This window comes from Alligator mississippiensis, chromosome 3 (genome assembly GCF_030867095.1).
Source record: "Alligator mississippiensis isolate rAllMis1 chromosome 3, rAllMis1, whole genome shotgun sequence".
In the NCBI taxonomy this organism is placed as follows: domain Eukaryota; kingdom Metazoa; phylum Chordata; order Crocodylia; family Alligatoridae; genus Alligator; species Alligator mississippiensis.
In genome coordinates this window covers 255238063-255256360 of record NC_081826.1, presented here as the reverse complement: position 1 = coordinate 255256360, position 18298 = coordinate 255238063, and the positions used below count along the sequence as shown (strand labels likewise).

General features: G+C 45.6%; 1 protein-coding gene across 4 annotated transcripts in view; it reads right to left on the bottom strand.

Annotated features, from left to right (window-relative positions):
• The window catches only part of IQGAP2 (IQ motif containing GTPase activating protein 2), a 205894-nt gene extending 188076 nt beyond the window's left edge, over positions 1 to 17818 (bottom strand). The window contains exon 1 of one of the 4 annotated variants that reach the window (XM_014594718.3): positions 17644 to 17818. In XM_014594718.3, coding sequence (XP_014450204.2) covers positions 17644 to 17680 — 37 coding nt within the window. In that variant the 5' untranslated portion in view covers positions 17681 to 17818. The remainder of the gene's footprint in view (positions 1 to 17643) is intronic. The other 3 variants (XM_014594721.3, XM_014594723.3, XM_014594725.3) reach the window with 3 other exon arrangements.
• Positions 17819 to 18298: the final 480 nt, after the last annotated feature.

Genomic DNA, 18298 nt, shown 5'->3' with positions numbered 1-18298 from the left:
ACAGTTCCATACCCCACCCCCTGTACTTACTGTAGCAATACATCTTCACCAAGTCCACAGTAAGACTGCTGTTTGCCTTTCCGTTTTAAACGGTTGCTCAAGTCAACAACATTGGGAAAAACCAAACACACGAAGTACTTCTACCTTGAAAATTGCACTTTTGCAATATGCTGTTCTTCAATACTAGTGCTGCATTTGGTACTTACCTGAAGTCTGTACCAATAAAAAGGGTCCTCAATCATCTGGCACAGAAAATAATTAATTGAATGCTAGGTGAGGAACCAAGCTACAACAACTGTTTAACTGACATGCACAGAATTTCTGGTAACCTGACTTCTGCACTTCAGCGATTTCAAAAAAGCCTCCAGCTCTACTCCAGTCAAACCTATTGCCAAATGCTACACCAGTAGCTAAGTCTAGTTGGATGCCTGGCTTTTATTTTGTACACTTGAAACCAGAGTGAACTTTATTCATGCCATTGTTACTGAAGACAGCAATTTTGTGGAAAGCTGTTCCCTCAGATGAGCACTCCACTTAAGACTCTAGACTTCAAAATAGCATGCGATATTCCAACAGGAATTCGGCACTAAGCTTTACTCTTGAAATTAAACCTCACAGGAGAAAGAAAATGTAATGACTCTACTGCCAAGATACTTTAATCCACATAGTTTTCCTGAAGGAGCTTGCAATTAAAACACACTGTTTATTTTAACTTGCCCATCGTTTGTTCTTTACTTGTTACTTGGGAATTAAGTGCTTGCTTTTTACTATTATGTAAGATAAATATATTTAAAACAAAGTTTATAACTTCGCCACATAGATTACATTTCCCTCGTATGTAACATGAATTCAATTTAACAGCATAACCAGTACGTAAATTAATCCTGTGTGTGCAAGTTACACACAATGAAAATAGTTTCATTTTACCAAGAAATAAAAATAGTCAAGTGAACTCCAAGACACAGCAGAATGCAGTTTTAATTCAACATGCTTTAAGTACCAAATCTGTTATAGTCTGATCAACAGGGATCCGGGTTTTCCGTTTCCCCACAGAAAAATGGAGAAAACCACAGATTCCCTGTTAAAAAAAAAGAAAACATGGATTTCCCTTTTTAACAGAGAAATCCACAGATTCTCCGTTTCTGCAAAGAGCTCTTGCAGGCTGGCAGCTCCAGCCTGCAAGAGCAGACTGCAGAAAAGGCAGGAAATTCCCAGCCCTGCCCGGAGTAGGAGGGAAAGGGGGGAGGGTGGGGCCTGAGCCTCTGAGGCAGCCAAGGCCAGGCTCAGACTCGCCCTTTGCCCCTGGATCCTAGAGGTAAATGGGGCTTGGGGGCTGAGGGAACAGGGGGTGCTACCAGCTCCAGGTGGCACACCACAGCTGGGAGCAGGGCCAGGGAGTGAGGGCAGGGGTGCCCCTCTGCGGGGGGTTCTGCAGGCAAGCGATGCGGAGCGCAGTTGGTCCCCACCATGTACGGGCCACATACACACCACCCGGCCACCTGCCCAGGGGAGGGGGAGAGGGAGGCTTCCATGCAGCCAGAGCACAGCTCTGTGGCCAGCTCTCCAGCCATGCGGGGGGGGAGGGGGGGCGCTTGCATACAGTGGCCACTGCCACTTACCTAGAGGGCCATGCAGCAGCCAGTCGCCACTGGCATACAAAACCTCCTGCTGCCGCCACGGAGCCATGCCGAGCTGTGCAGCTGGCAGCAGCAGCGCGGCATGGTTGTGGGGATGGCTGCATGCCGCCCAGCCACCACATTGCTGCTGCTGCCCGGCTGCACAGCTCTGGGCACGGCTCCAGTGGCAGCGGTTGGTTTTGTAGGCAGCGGCCATCACGGGCCTTCAGGCAAGTGGCAATGGCGGCCGTATGCAAGGCACCCGCACCCCCCCACCCCCCCTCCAGTGGCTGCAAAGCTGGCCACAGAGCCATGCTCCGGCCACATGCAAGCCTCCCTCCCTGGGCAGGTGACTGGGCAGCATGTGTGAAGCCTGCACGTGGCAGGCACCACCACACTGCATCCCGTATTGCTTGTCCACAAACCCCTGCCCAGAGGAACACCCCTGCCCTTACCCCCTGGCCCTGCTCCCAGCTGTGGTGTGCTGCCTGGGGCCGGCAGCAACCCCCACTCCCTCAGCTCCCAACCATCTTCCCCAGACCTGCCCCACAGCCCCCAAGCCCCACTTACCTCTAGGATCCAGGGGTGAAAAGCATGGCTCTGCAGTGGCATCACTTGCCCGCAAAGCCCCCCCCAGCCTGCATGCAGCTGTCACCACCCCGCACTGCCGCAGAGCCATGCAGCTGGTTGCAGGGCATGCCACTGCATGCAAGCCAGCCGTTCTACTCCCCGGCCGGGTGGCACGTATGTGGCTGGCACACGGTGGTTGCCACTGCCGCGCCCTGTGCCACTTGCCCACAAAGCCATGCAGGTGGCCATGGGATGGTAGCGCAGGGTGCAGTGGCAGAGTTGCGGTGGCAGCCTCTGTGTGCAAACCTCCTGTCAGGCCAGCAGGCATGCGTGTGGCCTTCAAAGTGGTACCCCTTCCCTCACCCCCTGGCCCTGCTCCTATGAGTGGACACAAGGGCACAGTACCCCCTTTCTTGATCTACCCCCCCAGCATCTTCCCTTGCCCCTCGCAACAGCTCCACAGACATGCAGGTACAGACACTGACACCCACCCTAACAGGTAATTGTGTGTGGGGGGAAGGGACAGGGCAGGGGAATCAGGAGGCCTGTTGAGACTGTGGGGACACCAACATCGCTGGGTGGGGACTGTGGGGGGCCTTTAAAAAAAAAAAAAAAAAAATTGTGATAATTAAAAAAAAAAAAAAATAAAAAATAATCGGAGAATTTAGTTTTTTAAAAATCAGAGAAAACCAGAATCCCTGCTGATCAAGAACAGTTTAAGTTTCTTTCTGACAAGTGCCATGTAATGTATTCCTCTGAGCAAGATGGACCTGGAATTTAAGACGCACCCAATTTTGAGGACTCAAGTTTAAAAAAAAAAAAAAAAAAAAAAAAACCAACCACGCACCTCCCTCCAGTATCTAAAAACCTCTCTCAAGCAAGACATGTATGACAATACAATCTCTATCATGCAAAAAATCTTTTAAAATCTTTCTTACACCCTCAACTCAAAGTTTAAGACAGCCATTTTAGAAGCCATGGAAAGAATGGAAGTTTCAAAGGAATGCAGTAGTTTCCAAGTAACAGATGGAATCAATTGAAACAAAATCTTCTGGCAACTGAATGAAAAATTATACAAACATTATACATAACAAACTAAATAATTTTATATCTTAAGGATTTCTTCTCCCCACTTCATTCTTCTAGGTTGCCGTTGCTTTCCCTTTGGCCACATACTATGCAGGCTGGTGGCACAACTTGCAGTCAGATAGTTGAATGGTTCAGGTATTTGATTATTGATTATAGTTCTCACACATACACAAAAAGACCCCTTATACCTGGTTAGGTAAGAAGGCAAATGATAAAGTTTCTTACAGGAAAAGCATGTACAAGGCATAAAACACTTGAGAGAGTTTCCTTACAGTGCACGTTTAGTGGTCCTCCTTACTGTCTTATCCCAAATCCACTTACATAAATATTTATGTAAGGGTACTGGGTAGTGTATATAGAGGGCTAAATACCATTTGTATTGTACAGTGGCCAGACTGGCAGTTTTGTCAATGTGGCTGAAGCTCCCTCTAGGGTCTTTTAGTAAAAAGGTCTATAGCAAAGACCCTAGAGGAAGCTTCAGTCACACTGACAAAAAACTGACCTGCCAGTCTGGCCACTGCTCAGTATAAATATTATTTAGTCCTTTGCACACTAGACAGTATACTGCAAAGAAACTAGAGTACATTTCCTTCTCAAGTTTGGCTCAAAGTATCTAGTTTGAAAACAGAAATTTTGCTATCTTTGAAGTTCCTACATTCAAGTATCCAAGTTGATATTTACAATTTTCTTGTACCCATAATTGGAAAGGGTTCACTAGCCCACCCCCAAAAAACCAAAAAAAAAAAATTGTTCTTCAAGTCTACAAGACCAAGTGGCCAGCAGAATGGGTGGGCAGGGAAGAAGTTTTTATCCAGAAGGAAAAAAGTGACAGCTAATCCAAGTTTTTAATTTTGATTCAACTCTTTCCACCACACAGCCAGTTTGGGTTAATTATAGAGTGGAACTTTTGTTGTACACTGTATAACAAAATCTCCTGCATCTTACTGTACATAAAGCAGTGCATACATCAAGTCAAATTCAGTTGTTGCATACTTTGCATAGAAATTATATACAGACAGAAGAGCCACAATGGAGATGACCAACTTTGCCATCTTACAGAAGTAGCCCAAGGTACCATGACAACAGAAATATCATATCTGCACCGGTTTCAGTTTAGCTTATGCTTTTCTTAGGAAGAGAATGGTAAAGAGGAGGGTGCTCACTTTGATATATGCACTTCTCGTCTCTGTTAAAGCTGTCCTTTGTTTTAGAAAGCAAGTGTTCAGAGCAACTGGTAGAATTGTCATCTTTAGGTCTGAAAGGGCAGTTCTTAATGGCACTTTGAACAGATGTGCTCCCCTTTCTCATTTAAGGCAATATGAAGTTCTGATATAGTTAAGGATGGTTTTGCTTTGAGCAGGAGGTTGGACTATATGACCTCCTGAGGTCCCTTCCAACCTATGCTCTCTATGATTCTATGAAGTCATGCCTAACAAAGTGTCAGCTGACATGTATGAGGAAGCCATTCTAGGAATCATTTAGCAAACATTGAAGCCTTTATTTAACATTTAGATTTAGAACCTTACTTTAAGGTAAGGTCAAAGACAGCAATTGTGTCAAAACTGCTTTCTTACTCAAAAGATTCAACTTCTATACTCAGGTCATACCTGTTTAGAATTTACTGTGGAGCCTAACTTGCTATATTCCACATTGCACAGCCACCCACAGATAGAAAGGCAAGTCATATTAATTTTTTTGTACATTAGACTTGTTAATACTTCACACTGTAGGATGTTATTTATACTTGTACACACTACCAAAGCATCCTGTTTTTCCCCCTCAGTTCATCCACCAACAGATTTTTTAAATAGGACTCTTGTCTACCTTCATAATCCATTTTTAAACAACTGAAATATCAAAATTAGTTTACTAAGTACCCTTAATGATCAATACCTTTTCCTCTGCTCCAAATTAAATTTCCACTAATTAAGACATTGCAATCTCTTGGTTTACCAAACAGGCAAATTTTAGCAAAAGATTAGATGTTTGAACATTTTGACGCCATTTTAAAAATTTAATTAAAAAGAGCTCTAGCTGCTTGAAATAGCATTAAAGACCACTAAAATATAGGAAGCATGGCCAGCTTTCAAACAAACATTGCTATGGCAACTACAGCACATGCTATGCATGTACATTTGATATCAGATTAAGTTACTTCTCTGATATGTGCAAAACGAGTCCCAATAGGAAATTCAAGTCCTCAGAATCTGATAGTTGTAGTTTAGCAGTGCAAACAAGTTTAAATGCTTCTATTTTCTTTACTGAAAAATTGCTTCATATCAGTGGTCAACAACTTTTCTGTACTGTGGGCTGGAACAATCAAGCTTGGGTTCAAGATGAGGAGGTGTTGTGACCCAGCAACCACTACTCCCACTGCCCCAGCTTCTCCCTGCTACTGCTTACTGCCATTTCCTCCAAGTTGCAGTGCAGATACCTCCCAGCCACTTCAGTTACAAGCAAACCAACCACACACACAAAATAAAACCAAAACCACTGACAATACAGTTATACAGACTAAATCAGCTCATGTGTATGCCACGTGGGGGGGGGGAAGGGGGAAGAAACACATCTAGACATCTCTATTGCTCACTTTTTAATCCAATTATAACTTCCACATCTGCATAAAACTTAAATCAGAACAGGGGAGGATTCACATGGAGAGGAAGCAGTCTTCTAATAATAGATATTTACCTCTTATATCTTTGAAAGGGGAGGGATTTGCCAAAAAACAGGAATCAGTCAAACAGGTCTGGAAGGGACCTCCAGAGGTCATTCTAGTCCAACCCCCTGCCTGAAGCAGGATCATCCCCATCCAAACCATTCCATAGAGTCCATAATCTAAACTCTACATAAGATTACTGTCAAACCTAACGCAACACAGACGTGATACCCTAACCTGCCACAAGTAAAGCAGGGGAGCAACGACAACCAATGTCCTGCTTCTATATAATGTTCTCAATATACACTCAAGAGATCCCAGAAGAGGGCCATGCCTCCTGTTTCAGAGGAAGGCAAAAAAGGAACTGTATTTGTACTGGTGTTGAAAAGTCTCTATTCACACCTTCCTCATGGTTCTTCCTTCTCTACCAAGTTCTGTGGTAGTCAACTCCAGTTCTCATTCCTACCCATAGTCAAGCCCAATAGAAGATAGACCAATCAGATCCAGACATATTGCTCACCTGAATAAGATCTGCAACACCCATAGTGCTATCTGGTCTTACTCAGCTGGAATGTTAATGGGCACACATCAAGCTAGAATTCAGAGGCTAATTGAGCAATCCTAACTCTGAACAAGTTACCAGATAATTTTGCAGGATATTCTAATCAGTTTGCTACTGATAATATATTTAACATAAAAATCTGTTGGAATTGCCCCTTTAAAATGTGTCAGATTCCAAGCAGCATTCAATTCTGATCAGGTCAGATGCACAGGTCTATTTTCCCCCTATACAAAGCATAGGAAAACTGGAAGTCACCAATCACCAGAGCATCACATGAATACAAACAAGTTAAAAAAAAAAAAAAAAGTAAAATAAATCAGGTTTTTGGGGGTGTTCTTGTCCCGTTTCCCCTTATACCAGCCTGCCTCCTTAGTAGGTGAACATGACCATCCAAGAACAGAGCAGATTTTCCTTCATTCAAAAATAAAATGCTATTTCCACAAGTAAGGAGGAGAAATTTACTACTAAAAATTCAGATCTTGGGAGTCACTTGTGTCCACCCCCCCCCAAACACACACCCCATCAGTGACATTTTCTAACCGGTCCCAAGATTCAGCGCAGCACTTAATGTCATTAGCTTTGTTTACGACCTTGTTTTTCACAGTACAAGCCTGCTTGTAAGATCAGACATAGCTAAAACACCACTTACAGAACGCTTTTCAGTTTGCAATTCTAAAAATACCCCTTTCCTTACAGAAGTTCCAACCCAGACTCCTTTATAGTCCTCCTAGTCTTTAAAAAAAAAAAGGAAAACAAAAAACAAAAACCCACCATACAAAGCAACACTATAGTGAACAAATCTACACACTCACTGGCAATGCAAGAGTGGAAAGGCCAATGGATTATCTTCAGCCACTTTGTATTAAGGCCATATGCAGCTCATGCTAATTTGCTACTGGACAGAGTCCAGCAAGCTATTAAAATCATAATTTGGTAACGTTTTTTGGCCTCTGATGAAAAGGCCACAGCTAAGCTAGTATGCACATCAAATCACATCTTGCCTTCACAAAGCCTTATGAGGCCTCCAAGTCAAGAATGAGGTCATTGGCAGAGAAGTATGGGAAAACCCATATTAAACCATGCCCGTATGTTGCTAGAACAGTTTTGTTACTTGCTCAAGCAGTGCAATACTCAGTTATGCCTTACTGTTTTAGATAATGAAGTTGTGCTGTAAGACTCCATTATTTCAAAAGCAGAAAGTTACTTGCAAGAAACAGAAAAGGATATTTAAAAGGAAAGTTTTTTAATTATTTAAAAGTTGTCAGAAGCAACATTACCTAGCAATTCTTAACAATGTCTACCCCAACTTTGTTTTGATATGCACCACACTCATGCTGTATTCTAATAACTAGAACTATAATCTAGAAGTATCAGTTTAATAGCAATTCTTATACTTGCTTTCCCCAGAATTTGGTAAACTTCCCCATTCCTAATTTAGTGGTATAGATTATTCAGGTTAACCACAGTGCAAAAGATCTATTTATCCTAAACAAGTACTAGACCTACCCTAGTGAACTATTACCATCTACAAATATCAAGCCTTCACTACAAACCCTCACTTTCTTAAATCCCCCTCTTTCCCAAGGTTTGGAAGACTTCCTAGATGTTCAACAAATGCAGTGAAGTCTGTCCAAGTATGCGATAGTGCAGGGGGAGGCAACCCTCCGCACGGGGGCCGGAATGTGGCACATAAAAGCATTTTGCTTGGCACATGTGCCTTGGGGCAGGCAGCAGGGAATGGACCGGGGCTGTGTGGTCACAACAAGGATCAGACCCCTCACAGCTCCTCCACCATCTGCCCTGGCACATCAACATCTTATAAAATCAAGGTCGTGGGTGTTTTTGGCAGTCTGTCCAAAAACATTGCCTATCCCTGTTATAGTGCACTGACAAACAGCAGCTTTGACAAGCAGTTTTGGCTACTTAGGACTGCTCTGAAGGAGTTGAGGCAGGCCCCACAGAGTCAGTCATTCACTGAAATAATGATAGCCCCTCATAATCTCCCAAAGACCATCTAGCTGTAGTGGTAAAACAAGAACATAGACTTGCCAAGAGGAATTTATTAGATGCAGATATCTTTGGGAACTACTCTTTATGAACCAGTCTGATTCCCACCCCCATCCTCACTTCTAACTAGTCTTGGATTTGGCCTTCTCTAATGTAGTCTGATCCTCTCTGCTGGGGTAACATTCTGACCCTGTTGCCGAGCTCAGCGATGAGGCTCCCAGCAGCCTGGGGGATTCCACCCCCAACAAACTCCAGCTGACAGGGGAATCAAAGCCTGGAACAGGCTGATGGGCCACTTACCTCACCTACAGCAACCTGAGCCCAAGAACTGCAGGGCCACAGGGTGCCTCCACCGTGCTTTAAAAGTAATCTCTCTGCGTGTGGGGAGGTACACTGTTAATGACATCATGAAAAGGTGTCTAGAGCCTTGGCAAGCAGTGCAGGAGGAAGGGAAACACAGGCTGCCAGGAGGACTCCTGCAGACCCGGCAAGACTCAGCAAGGACACTGAAGGAGCACCCACGAGCCGGATTGGGAGAGACCCAGATAGACCTCGACCCTCCAGTGGCTGGCGGCATCGGGCCACACTGGGACTGGTGGGACCCACCTTAAGAGTGAGCCCAGAGAACTAATGGCAGGCACATGAGTCCAGTTCCCCATGCAGTACTGTTTGGTGCCCAGGATACTTTGAGTTTCAGTTTCCCTTTTGTTTGAAGTTCGTTTTCTATGAAAACAAGGCCAACCCAGGAGCATCCCAGAGCAGCCCAATGAGGCCTGACAGAAGGAGCCAGTAGTCCCCAACTTGCCTTAGGGCTGGCAGCCAGAGCAGGGAACTTTGACCAGTTACCCCAGACTTTTGAGACAAGTGGGGGTGAAAGCCGACCCAAGTTCAGGAAGGGAAAGACAGAATAGGTAAGTTCATGTGAAGGCCCAGTAATCTATCATTACTGCAACTTTATTTGGTTGGCAAGTGGACAGGGCATAGGGGAGGTGGAGCCCCAAGTCACTTGCTATAGCAGCTAGCTAGCCTGAGGGTAGAGGGACACCCCATCTCCAAAAGAAGCTCCCATTCTAGTCTTAAACCATCAAAGCATGGCAGACAAATAGGAAGGAGATCCACCCCAGGCACAGAGGCTCCAAGCACCCAGCTGACCCTTCCCCAGGTACAGGCCCCTTGCTCAGAAGGGACTACCTCTAAAGCAAAGCGTCTGTCCCTCTTCTGCCCATGTAACTCAACTAACAGAATTTCAGTTAGGCACACACACACACACACTTTCATGCAGCCCTCCATCAGTATTGTAGAGAGCAAGTCAGAAGCCAGTGATCCTGCCCATACTATCTAAAATATGGTTCCCATAAAGGAGACTTAGCACCTCAAAAAATTTTGGAACTAGGCAGGAGTTAGCATCTTGTATTCACAGTCTACCAACGTGAAGACATTTCTTTGCATACTTAATTAGATTCTGAAGTGGGAAATTCATTTCCATGTTCATTAAGAGTTTAAGAATTTTAAAGTTAACCTCTTTATTTTACAAATCAAGTTTAGTCTTTATGAAATATTTGCACACCATAAGCACGCCCATAGTCTAGACATTGTTAGTAAACCTCCCAAAAGATCTCAGAAGCATTCCAAATACTCACCCTTGCACTATTCCAGGTAAGGCAGGAAGCAAACTGAACTGTATATTCAGTTACTTTGTGAGCCAAAAATACAACAGCAGATGAAGCTGAACAATACTTAAAAATCAAAATACTGGTATGCTAGAAGTTTAAGCACCCTTTCATTTTTTTTAAATTAAAAGCACTACTTTCACAGATATTTATTCCCTCACTACCTTCTAAAATTCAATAAGTTGCAGTGTGTCATCTGTCTCTAGCAATTCCAAGCGAGTCAGTCATTTTGGCCCAGTAGATTTCTGGCTGGACAGAGCAAAGGAAAGGAGACATTGGTTATTCTTGCCCTCCTAGGGCCCTGGCAGACCCTACATTTATCATGCGATTCAAGTGACAAAATCGGGCCATAAATTGTAACATGCCTCATGTTCAGCCATTTAACATCACTATCCTCTTTATTATCACCTTCAGGTATCTGAAGACATACCAAATCCTCCCTCAGTCTTTTCTCCAGACTAAATAAATCCATGTTTTTCCAGTCTTTCCTCATAAACCATATTTCCCCAGATCTCTAATCACTGTTGTTACTCTCTGCTGGATTCTTTAAGTTTGGTCTTAAAGACATGGATAAAACTGAACAGAGGACTCTAGGTGAGGCCTCATCACTGATGAATAAAACAGAAGCATCACCTCAGTCTTGACTGGTTAAAAGAGCTCAAAGCCCAATTCATGCCTGGGGTCAACTTAGTAAGCATTTCAACATTCACCTTCCCCGAGGGGCCTGATCCAGCAGGTATGCTCTGAAAAATGCAATGTCACATGTTTAAGAGATCGGACTCCACACAAGATCAAATGGCACAGGTATAGTTGTATTATTGTTCCTTACACGCAAAGATGCGCATTCACACACACGCCAGGCGTCAAAGCTAACTTATTTAACAACTTCTTCGCCTCCATTTTTCTGAGCAGGGACCAGGTCATCCCCCCCATCACGATCCCCAGTGGTCCCAGGGGAGGTGCAGCCAGGCCCAGGATCAGAGTAGACCTAGTTAGGGACCTCCTGGTGGGATTGGACATGTCCAAATCAGCAGGTCCTGATGATCTCCACTCCAGAGCGCTGAGAGAATTAGCAGAGGTCATTGAGGGTCCCCTGGCACAGCTTTACGAGCACTCGTGGTGCTCTGGCGAGGTGCCAGTGAACTGGAAGAGGGCCAATGTGGTCCCCATTTTCAAAAAAGGGAGGAGGGAGTGCCCAGGAAACTATAGGCCTGTTAGAGCTTCCCCAGGACCAAGGTAAGACTTCGAGAAAATTATCCAGGAGCACATCTGCAAGGGATCAGCAGGGGAGTGTATGCTTAGAGGCAACCAACATAGGTTTGTTAGAAGCAAGTCCTGTCAGACCAACCTGGTGGCCTTCTATGATCAGGTCACTAAATCCTTGGACGCAGGCGATGCGGTGGATGTAGTCTTTCTGGACTTTAGAAAAGTCTTCGACACTGTCTCTCACTCCATTCTCATTAAAAAAATTAGGTGACTGTGGTATCTATCCCTACATGGTCAGATGGGTTTCTAATTGGCTGGAGGGCTGTACCCAGAGACTGGTGGTGGACGGGTCTTTTTCCACCTGGAAGGATGTGGGTAGTGGGGTTCCGCAGAGCTCAGTCCTCGGGCCTGCACTGCTCAACATCTTCACCAGCGACTTGGATGAGGGGGTGAACAGCACCTTGTTCAAATTCGCAGATGACACTAAGATGTGAGAGGAGGTGGGCACACTAGAGGGGAGGGACAAGCTGCAATCAGATCTGAACAGGTTACAGAGGTGGGTGGATGAGAACAGGATGGGTTTCCACACTGACAAGTGCAAGGTACTGCACCTGGGGAGGAAGAAACCGCAGCATACCTACAGGCTGGGGAACTCCCCTCTCACCAGCACAGAGGCAGAAAAGGATCTTGGAGCCATTATTGATGCCAAAATGAACATGGGCCACCAATGTGGGGATTCAGTAAGGCTAACCGCACCTTATGATGCATCTGTGGATGCATGACGAGCAGGTCCAAGGAGGTGATCCTCCCCCTCTGTGCGACACTGGTCAGGCCCCAGTTGGAGTGCTGCGTCCAGTTCTGGGTGCCGCACTTCAGGAGGGATGTGGGAAACATGGAGAGGGTCCAGAAGAGGGTTACCCACATGATTAGGGGGCAGCAGGGCAGGTCCTGTAAGGATAGGCTATGAGATCTGAATCTGTTCAGCCTCCACAAGGAGGAGGCTGAGAGGGGATCTGGTGGCCATCTATAAACCAGCCAAGGGAGACCAGCGGGCAATGGGAGAGTCCCTGTTCCCCCGAGCACTACTAGGAATAACAAGGAACAACGGCCATAAGCTGACAGAGCACATTCAGACTGGATATTGGGAGGCACTACTTCACAGTCAGGGTGGCTAGGATCTGGAACCAACTTCCAGGGGAAGTGGTCTTCACTCCTACCCTGCGGGTATTTAAAAGGAGGCTAGATGGACACCTTGCCAGGGTTGTCTGACCCCAGCACTCTTTCCTGCCTGTGGCAGGGGGTCAGACTTGATGATCTGCTCAGGTCCCTTCCAACCCTACTAACTATGAAAATCTACTGCATCAGGAATCCTCAATCCAATGCACTTGCTCATAACAGATGCTCTTAACATCTGCCTATCACTGTACAGATTTCCTTCCTGACCCAGTCTTTAGTAAACACAATAAATCTAGCACATCAAAGCCAGGTTAATCAAGTATTAGGACACAATTTAACATTATACACATTGTGACCGAGATCAAGTCCGAGATGCTTGGCACAGAATAAGAATCGCCAGATTTGCAAAAAACTCATTTTAGCTGCAAAACCAATATTTTGGGTCTACATTAGCTGTTTCTAGTGCAATATTAACATTTCCTGTTTAAATGGCATCCCAAGAAGCATTTACATACGCTGTAACAGTTCCGCCTTCTAAGCTTCAAGAGATTTCAGGGAGATGCACCCATTTTGTACAGAAAAAAGCAAGGAATACCTTCTGCACTAAACAGACTGCATACTCTTGATTAAAGCGGAGCACTTAACTTTTAATGTCCTTGTTCAACCGTTAATCATTAACAATGTACAAAAGAGTGGCAAGATAAACACCATATTTGGTTGCCAAATTACACCCATCCATAAAAAGTGGCCTAGGAGAAAACTATTTGCACAAAGCCACAAGTACTATGCACGGTATCCACCCACAAAGCACACACATGCAAGATAAAACTGACTTTAGTTATAAGAGTGCATTTACACATATGTTTTCACTTTGTAAAATTTCTAGGTGGTTTACTAAGCATTATTCTTTGCACTTGAGAAGCAGCTGTCTGTTGCCCCACAACTACATACAGTTAGTGCATTTAAAAAAAAAAAAAAAATGCTAAAGGGAAATAGCAGACAATTTTTCCAAAACCCATTTGCTTGTAAGCTTTTGCACCTTGCAGTATTCAGAACCTCACGAATCCACTATAGTAACACAGAAGAAGCCTATATTTTATTTCATGAAAAATTCTATAACCCACAACTGGTTAGCAGCAGTCATTCATTAATGGTCCCTGATAACTTGATCTTCATGGTTCTTACGTGTCAAACAAAAAACCACTACCTTTTTTAAAAAAGACAAACAGTTTCACAAGTTACCATTTCTTCCAATTTCAGACCTTCTGGTTTCATCTGAAAGGTAACTTCAGACCATCAAAACTTTATAGCCCTCCATTTGCAAATCTCTTGACAATATTAAAGTGCAGCTCAAAGCATGGTATAGTATAAAAATGCTTAGGGCATTGATCCTGTGCAATTCTGACAACTACAATCTATAGTACAGAGGAATTCAGGAATTAAGTGGCAGATATTCACACATCATAAAAAACAACTAAGCATGCAGCTGCAAGGAGGCCATTAAATGCCATGGGTTTTGATATTTCTGTTATCTAAACTACTATTATATGCTTACAGAAAAAAAGATCAAGCAACATTATACTTAAAAAAAAAAAAAAAATCAATGAAGTCAATGAAATATCTACTGAACTCCTGTCAAACTTTGCTAGTTGGATTGAACTCCCCTATCTCTTTAAATTTCTGGCAGGATGTAGTTAAAGTCACTTTCATAAGAACACACCATACACTGTAACAGAGGAAAACACCTGTGGAAGTGAGGACTCAAAGCTTTCAGCTATAAGTCCTCTGACCTCAGTTATAAAGTGCCTCCCAAACTGGCACTGGAAAAATCCCTCAATTAAAATATAACCAAAAATGCATTGGAATTCAATTCCACAGTGAAATACAGCTAGTCAAATAGAAAAGTTTGACAGCAGAACTGGCATATAAAAAACTCATTGCTAACAAGGGAAGGACTGAGTTTTTCCTTTTCTCTCCTTTTGTACTGTGTAGAGAAATCGCTTTATGTCCACAAGAATGAAAGGTAGTAAGTGTTCGGATACAGGATTTGTCCTTCAATAATAAGTACATCAGTCTACAAAAGATTACTTGAATTGTTATGAGCCTACTCTTTTCACAACAGAATTGCCTTGTTAGCAATATGAATGCAAAAAAGCATCTATGTAGAACTATAGATGGGACAAGAGAACTCTCATCTCCATTAACAGTTATAAACCTGTTCAGAACAGCATCTGCTCGCCTGGCAAGCATACATTTGCAAAAAACAGAGCTACCTTGAAATTGAAGTTCAACCTAAGCCAAGTGTTTAGTAGTTACTAAGGGAGTAGAAGAAAAAAAGAAGGCCCGATAAATTAGATAACTTGCTAGCCTAGTAAATTAACTCTGTACTCTATTGGGAGCCTAAACACAGAGGTACTAGTCAGATTTGTTTTCTCTGCAGTTATATCTGCTTGCCAGTAACCTAGCAGCAAGGACTGTGTGCATTTCTGTTTGTATCTAGACCAGTGGTTTTCAACCGGTTTTCATTTGCAGACCCCCTTTCAAATGGCAGTACAAACTACTTTGGAAGTTTTGAATGGAGGTGCGGATCCCTTTGAATTATAAATGCGAGTATTCACATACCTTTGATTGACCATAGTAATCTTTCATGGACCCCTTAGAATCTGTGGACCTCCAAGGGTCCATGGATCACAGGTTGAGAACTGCTGACCCAGACAGTTTCCAGTTACCACGGAGGTCCTATAGGAGTATTGCAGTGCTGAACCAAATGCTTCCTAGTTGCAAAGTAGCAGGGGGAAAAAAAAGTGTGCCATCTCTGCCATGAGTACTAAAAACTATCACAAGCCTTGCTGCCTGCAGGGTGGGTAACAGCTAAACAATCATCTGTTATCCAGAACCACTCCCTAGTGTAGAGAAATAGCAAGAGGGAAAGCAGCTAGCTTTCATGTCCACCCCACCCATCACCATAAAAAAAAAAACAACGGCCTCTCAATCTGTAAGATCTCTATCCTCAACACCCCTGTGAGGTATTTATTTCCACCTGACAGATGTGAAAGCAAAACACAAAAAAAGGCAGTTTGCTCAGTCACAAAACGTCTTTCACAGAGTAAGTGGCTCCTAAACCAGGCCCAATCACTAGATCAATGCTTCTCATAGGCACTTGCATACCTTTAGCTTTTCATGGGTACTTGCATACCTTTAGCTGCCACAGGCAGCAAACAGCCACAAGTATCAACTACGAAGAGCAAGGCTCAAAAATATCTTATCATCAGACACCAAACCCAGATGAAATATCCGAGGGCTGATATAAAAAGTAGATGAAACCCTCAAGAATAATCCACAGACTGGTTAGAAGCCAGAGAGCTGGCTGGCTTGCACCAGGGTCTGGCCAAAGAATTTCATCCTCAGGCCCCAACTCCAAGAGGCATCTCTGCCTGTCCATTTTCAAAGGCACAACAAACTGAAGATGTTGCTGACAGCAGAACAAGTTAAAATGCAGCTACGCTGAAATCTTGAGTCACAGATAAGGCCAGAGGCAGAACTGTTCGAGTTCTGCAGGTGGTTTGCACGCTGGATTTATTTGACTAAAAATGTTGTTTAGAAAAATTCTAAAAAGGTGCAAAAAGCCATTACTTCTTTCAGTTCAACAGCAAGACAGGAATTGGGTAAAACAAATAACAAAAACGCAATACGGAAAAGTGGAATGACAGATTTTTTAATGGGCATCTTATGGCTAAATACGATTTGGAGAACTTGTCTGCAAGACACCACATTCCCAGAATTAAAAAAAAAAAAAAAAAAAGGGTGAGGGGAATGAAATCTAGGCTGCTGTTATTTGGAGGAACATTACCCATCCAGCAGAAGATTAGGAAGAGAACACACACAATCAACTGCCATGTTAAAGCTAGGAAATATATTTCATAAGCAATGATTAAATAAAATCCATATGGTAATGCAACTGGCCCACTTTATGGTTAATGCAGCTGTGCATTTTTTATTTAAAGGCCACACTTGTAATATTAAAAAAATTAAAATAAAATAAAATAAAATAAAAAAAACCCAAGAAATAAAGGAAAGTGATAGCCTGTTCTACAGAATGAGTGCTCTCCTGGTGTTAGCGAGGACACCACACAGTTCCACTCTTCAACAGCAGGAAAATAACATTAACTGGACCAACTCAGACCTGCCTCTGCAACAGGAACACCACACACACACACAAAATCATTCAGAAGTGTTCAGGACTGCGCAGCATGGTTACGTCCTGCTGGAAAGAAAAGTTGGGTGTTGTTACCAAGCTGAACCTCACTAATCTGAACTGTAGTACGAAACCAGCGGGGTTAAGAGGCCCAGCAGGCTGGCCTACACTCAGGTGAGACGCACACGCTCTCCAAGGCAGAGACATATCAGACTACTCATTACGATAGCACACGACCAGGGAGTCGGGCACTCAGCTACTGTTACAGAAGACCGACCGAGGCCGAAGAGCAGACAGAAACCCCTTCCAACCAGACAGCAATGCCAAACACCTCTTCCTTAACATTTTTTTTTTTTTTTGGCAAAAATCTTGTTGGTCTAATAAAAGAGTCCCGATTGCTCTACTTTAGCACAAGAACAGTGCTGAGCCATGAGTCCAGACGTGATGCCAGAGGTGAGGGTTTCTTGGGGCGACCTCTTTTAGCAGCCGAACTAGGCAGCTGGGCTGCAGCTAGGAGCTGTGGCAGAGCAAGCTGCTCCCTGAGGCCGGCAGAGACGAGGCAGCGCGGTGACGGCTCCCGGCCTTGCAGAGCTCGTCTCCCCCAGTCCAGAGGCGACTTCCCGCTGCCCCAAGCGCCCAGGACGGCGGGACCCGCCCGCTGCAGACCTGCCCGCCGCCGGGCGCCGGCAGTGCTGACGGGCAGCACATGTGTCTGCCCAGGCTCCCCGGGGCGCAGCGGACACACCTGCGCCGCCGCCCCCGGGCGCCCCCCGACCCAGCCCGGCCTGGCCCGGCCCCGCACACGTGCGCTCTGCGGGACGCGGCGGCCGCTCCCTCACCTGCCGGCGGCCGCCCCCCGCGCCGCGCGGACCGACCCCGGGGCCCGCACTTACAGCCGTAGCGCGGTCTCTGCAGCTCCTCATGCTGCATCCTGGACCCTGCTCCTGCTCCTGCCTCGGCTCGGCTCAGCCCGCGGCGTCGACGTCCGGCTCCTGGCTGTCCTGTCCTGTCCTGTCCTGTCCTGTCCTGTCCCGCCGCCGAAAGTTAGAGGACTGACCGCAGCTGCAGCCTCGCCGCCGCGCTCTTGTGCCGTCCCGCCCCCTCGCTGATTTGCTGCCGCCCTGCGGGGGGCCGGGCCCTGCTCCCTCCTCCCCTCCCTCCCTCCCTCCTCGGCCCGCAGGCGGCAACTCCCGCCCGCCCCCGGACTCCGGCCGCTTGCTTAGCTCTAGCGCCCGCCCCGCCCCGCCGCGCAGAGCCGCGCCGCGCTCCCCTTCTCTTCGCAGCCCGCTACTCGGACCGGGCCGGGGAGGCCGCACAGCGACCCCTGCCGCCCGCGGCGGGGCAGTGCGATGCGGTGCGTCGGCGCCCGGCCCCCTCAGTCGTCTCCGGGCTCCGGCTGAGCGCAGGGGTGGCGGCTTGCCTCCGGCCGCCGTCTGACCCTGCGCACCCCGGGGTGACCCCTCAGCCTCGTGCTGACAAACACGTGGCAGAGGAAGAGGAAACCCTGGAGGAAACAGAAAGCCCCGGAGAAGGCAGCCCGCCTGTGTC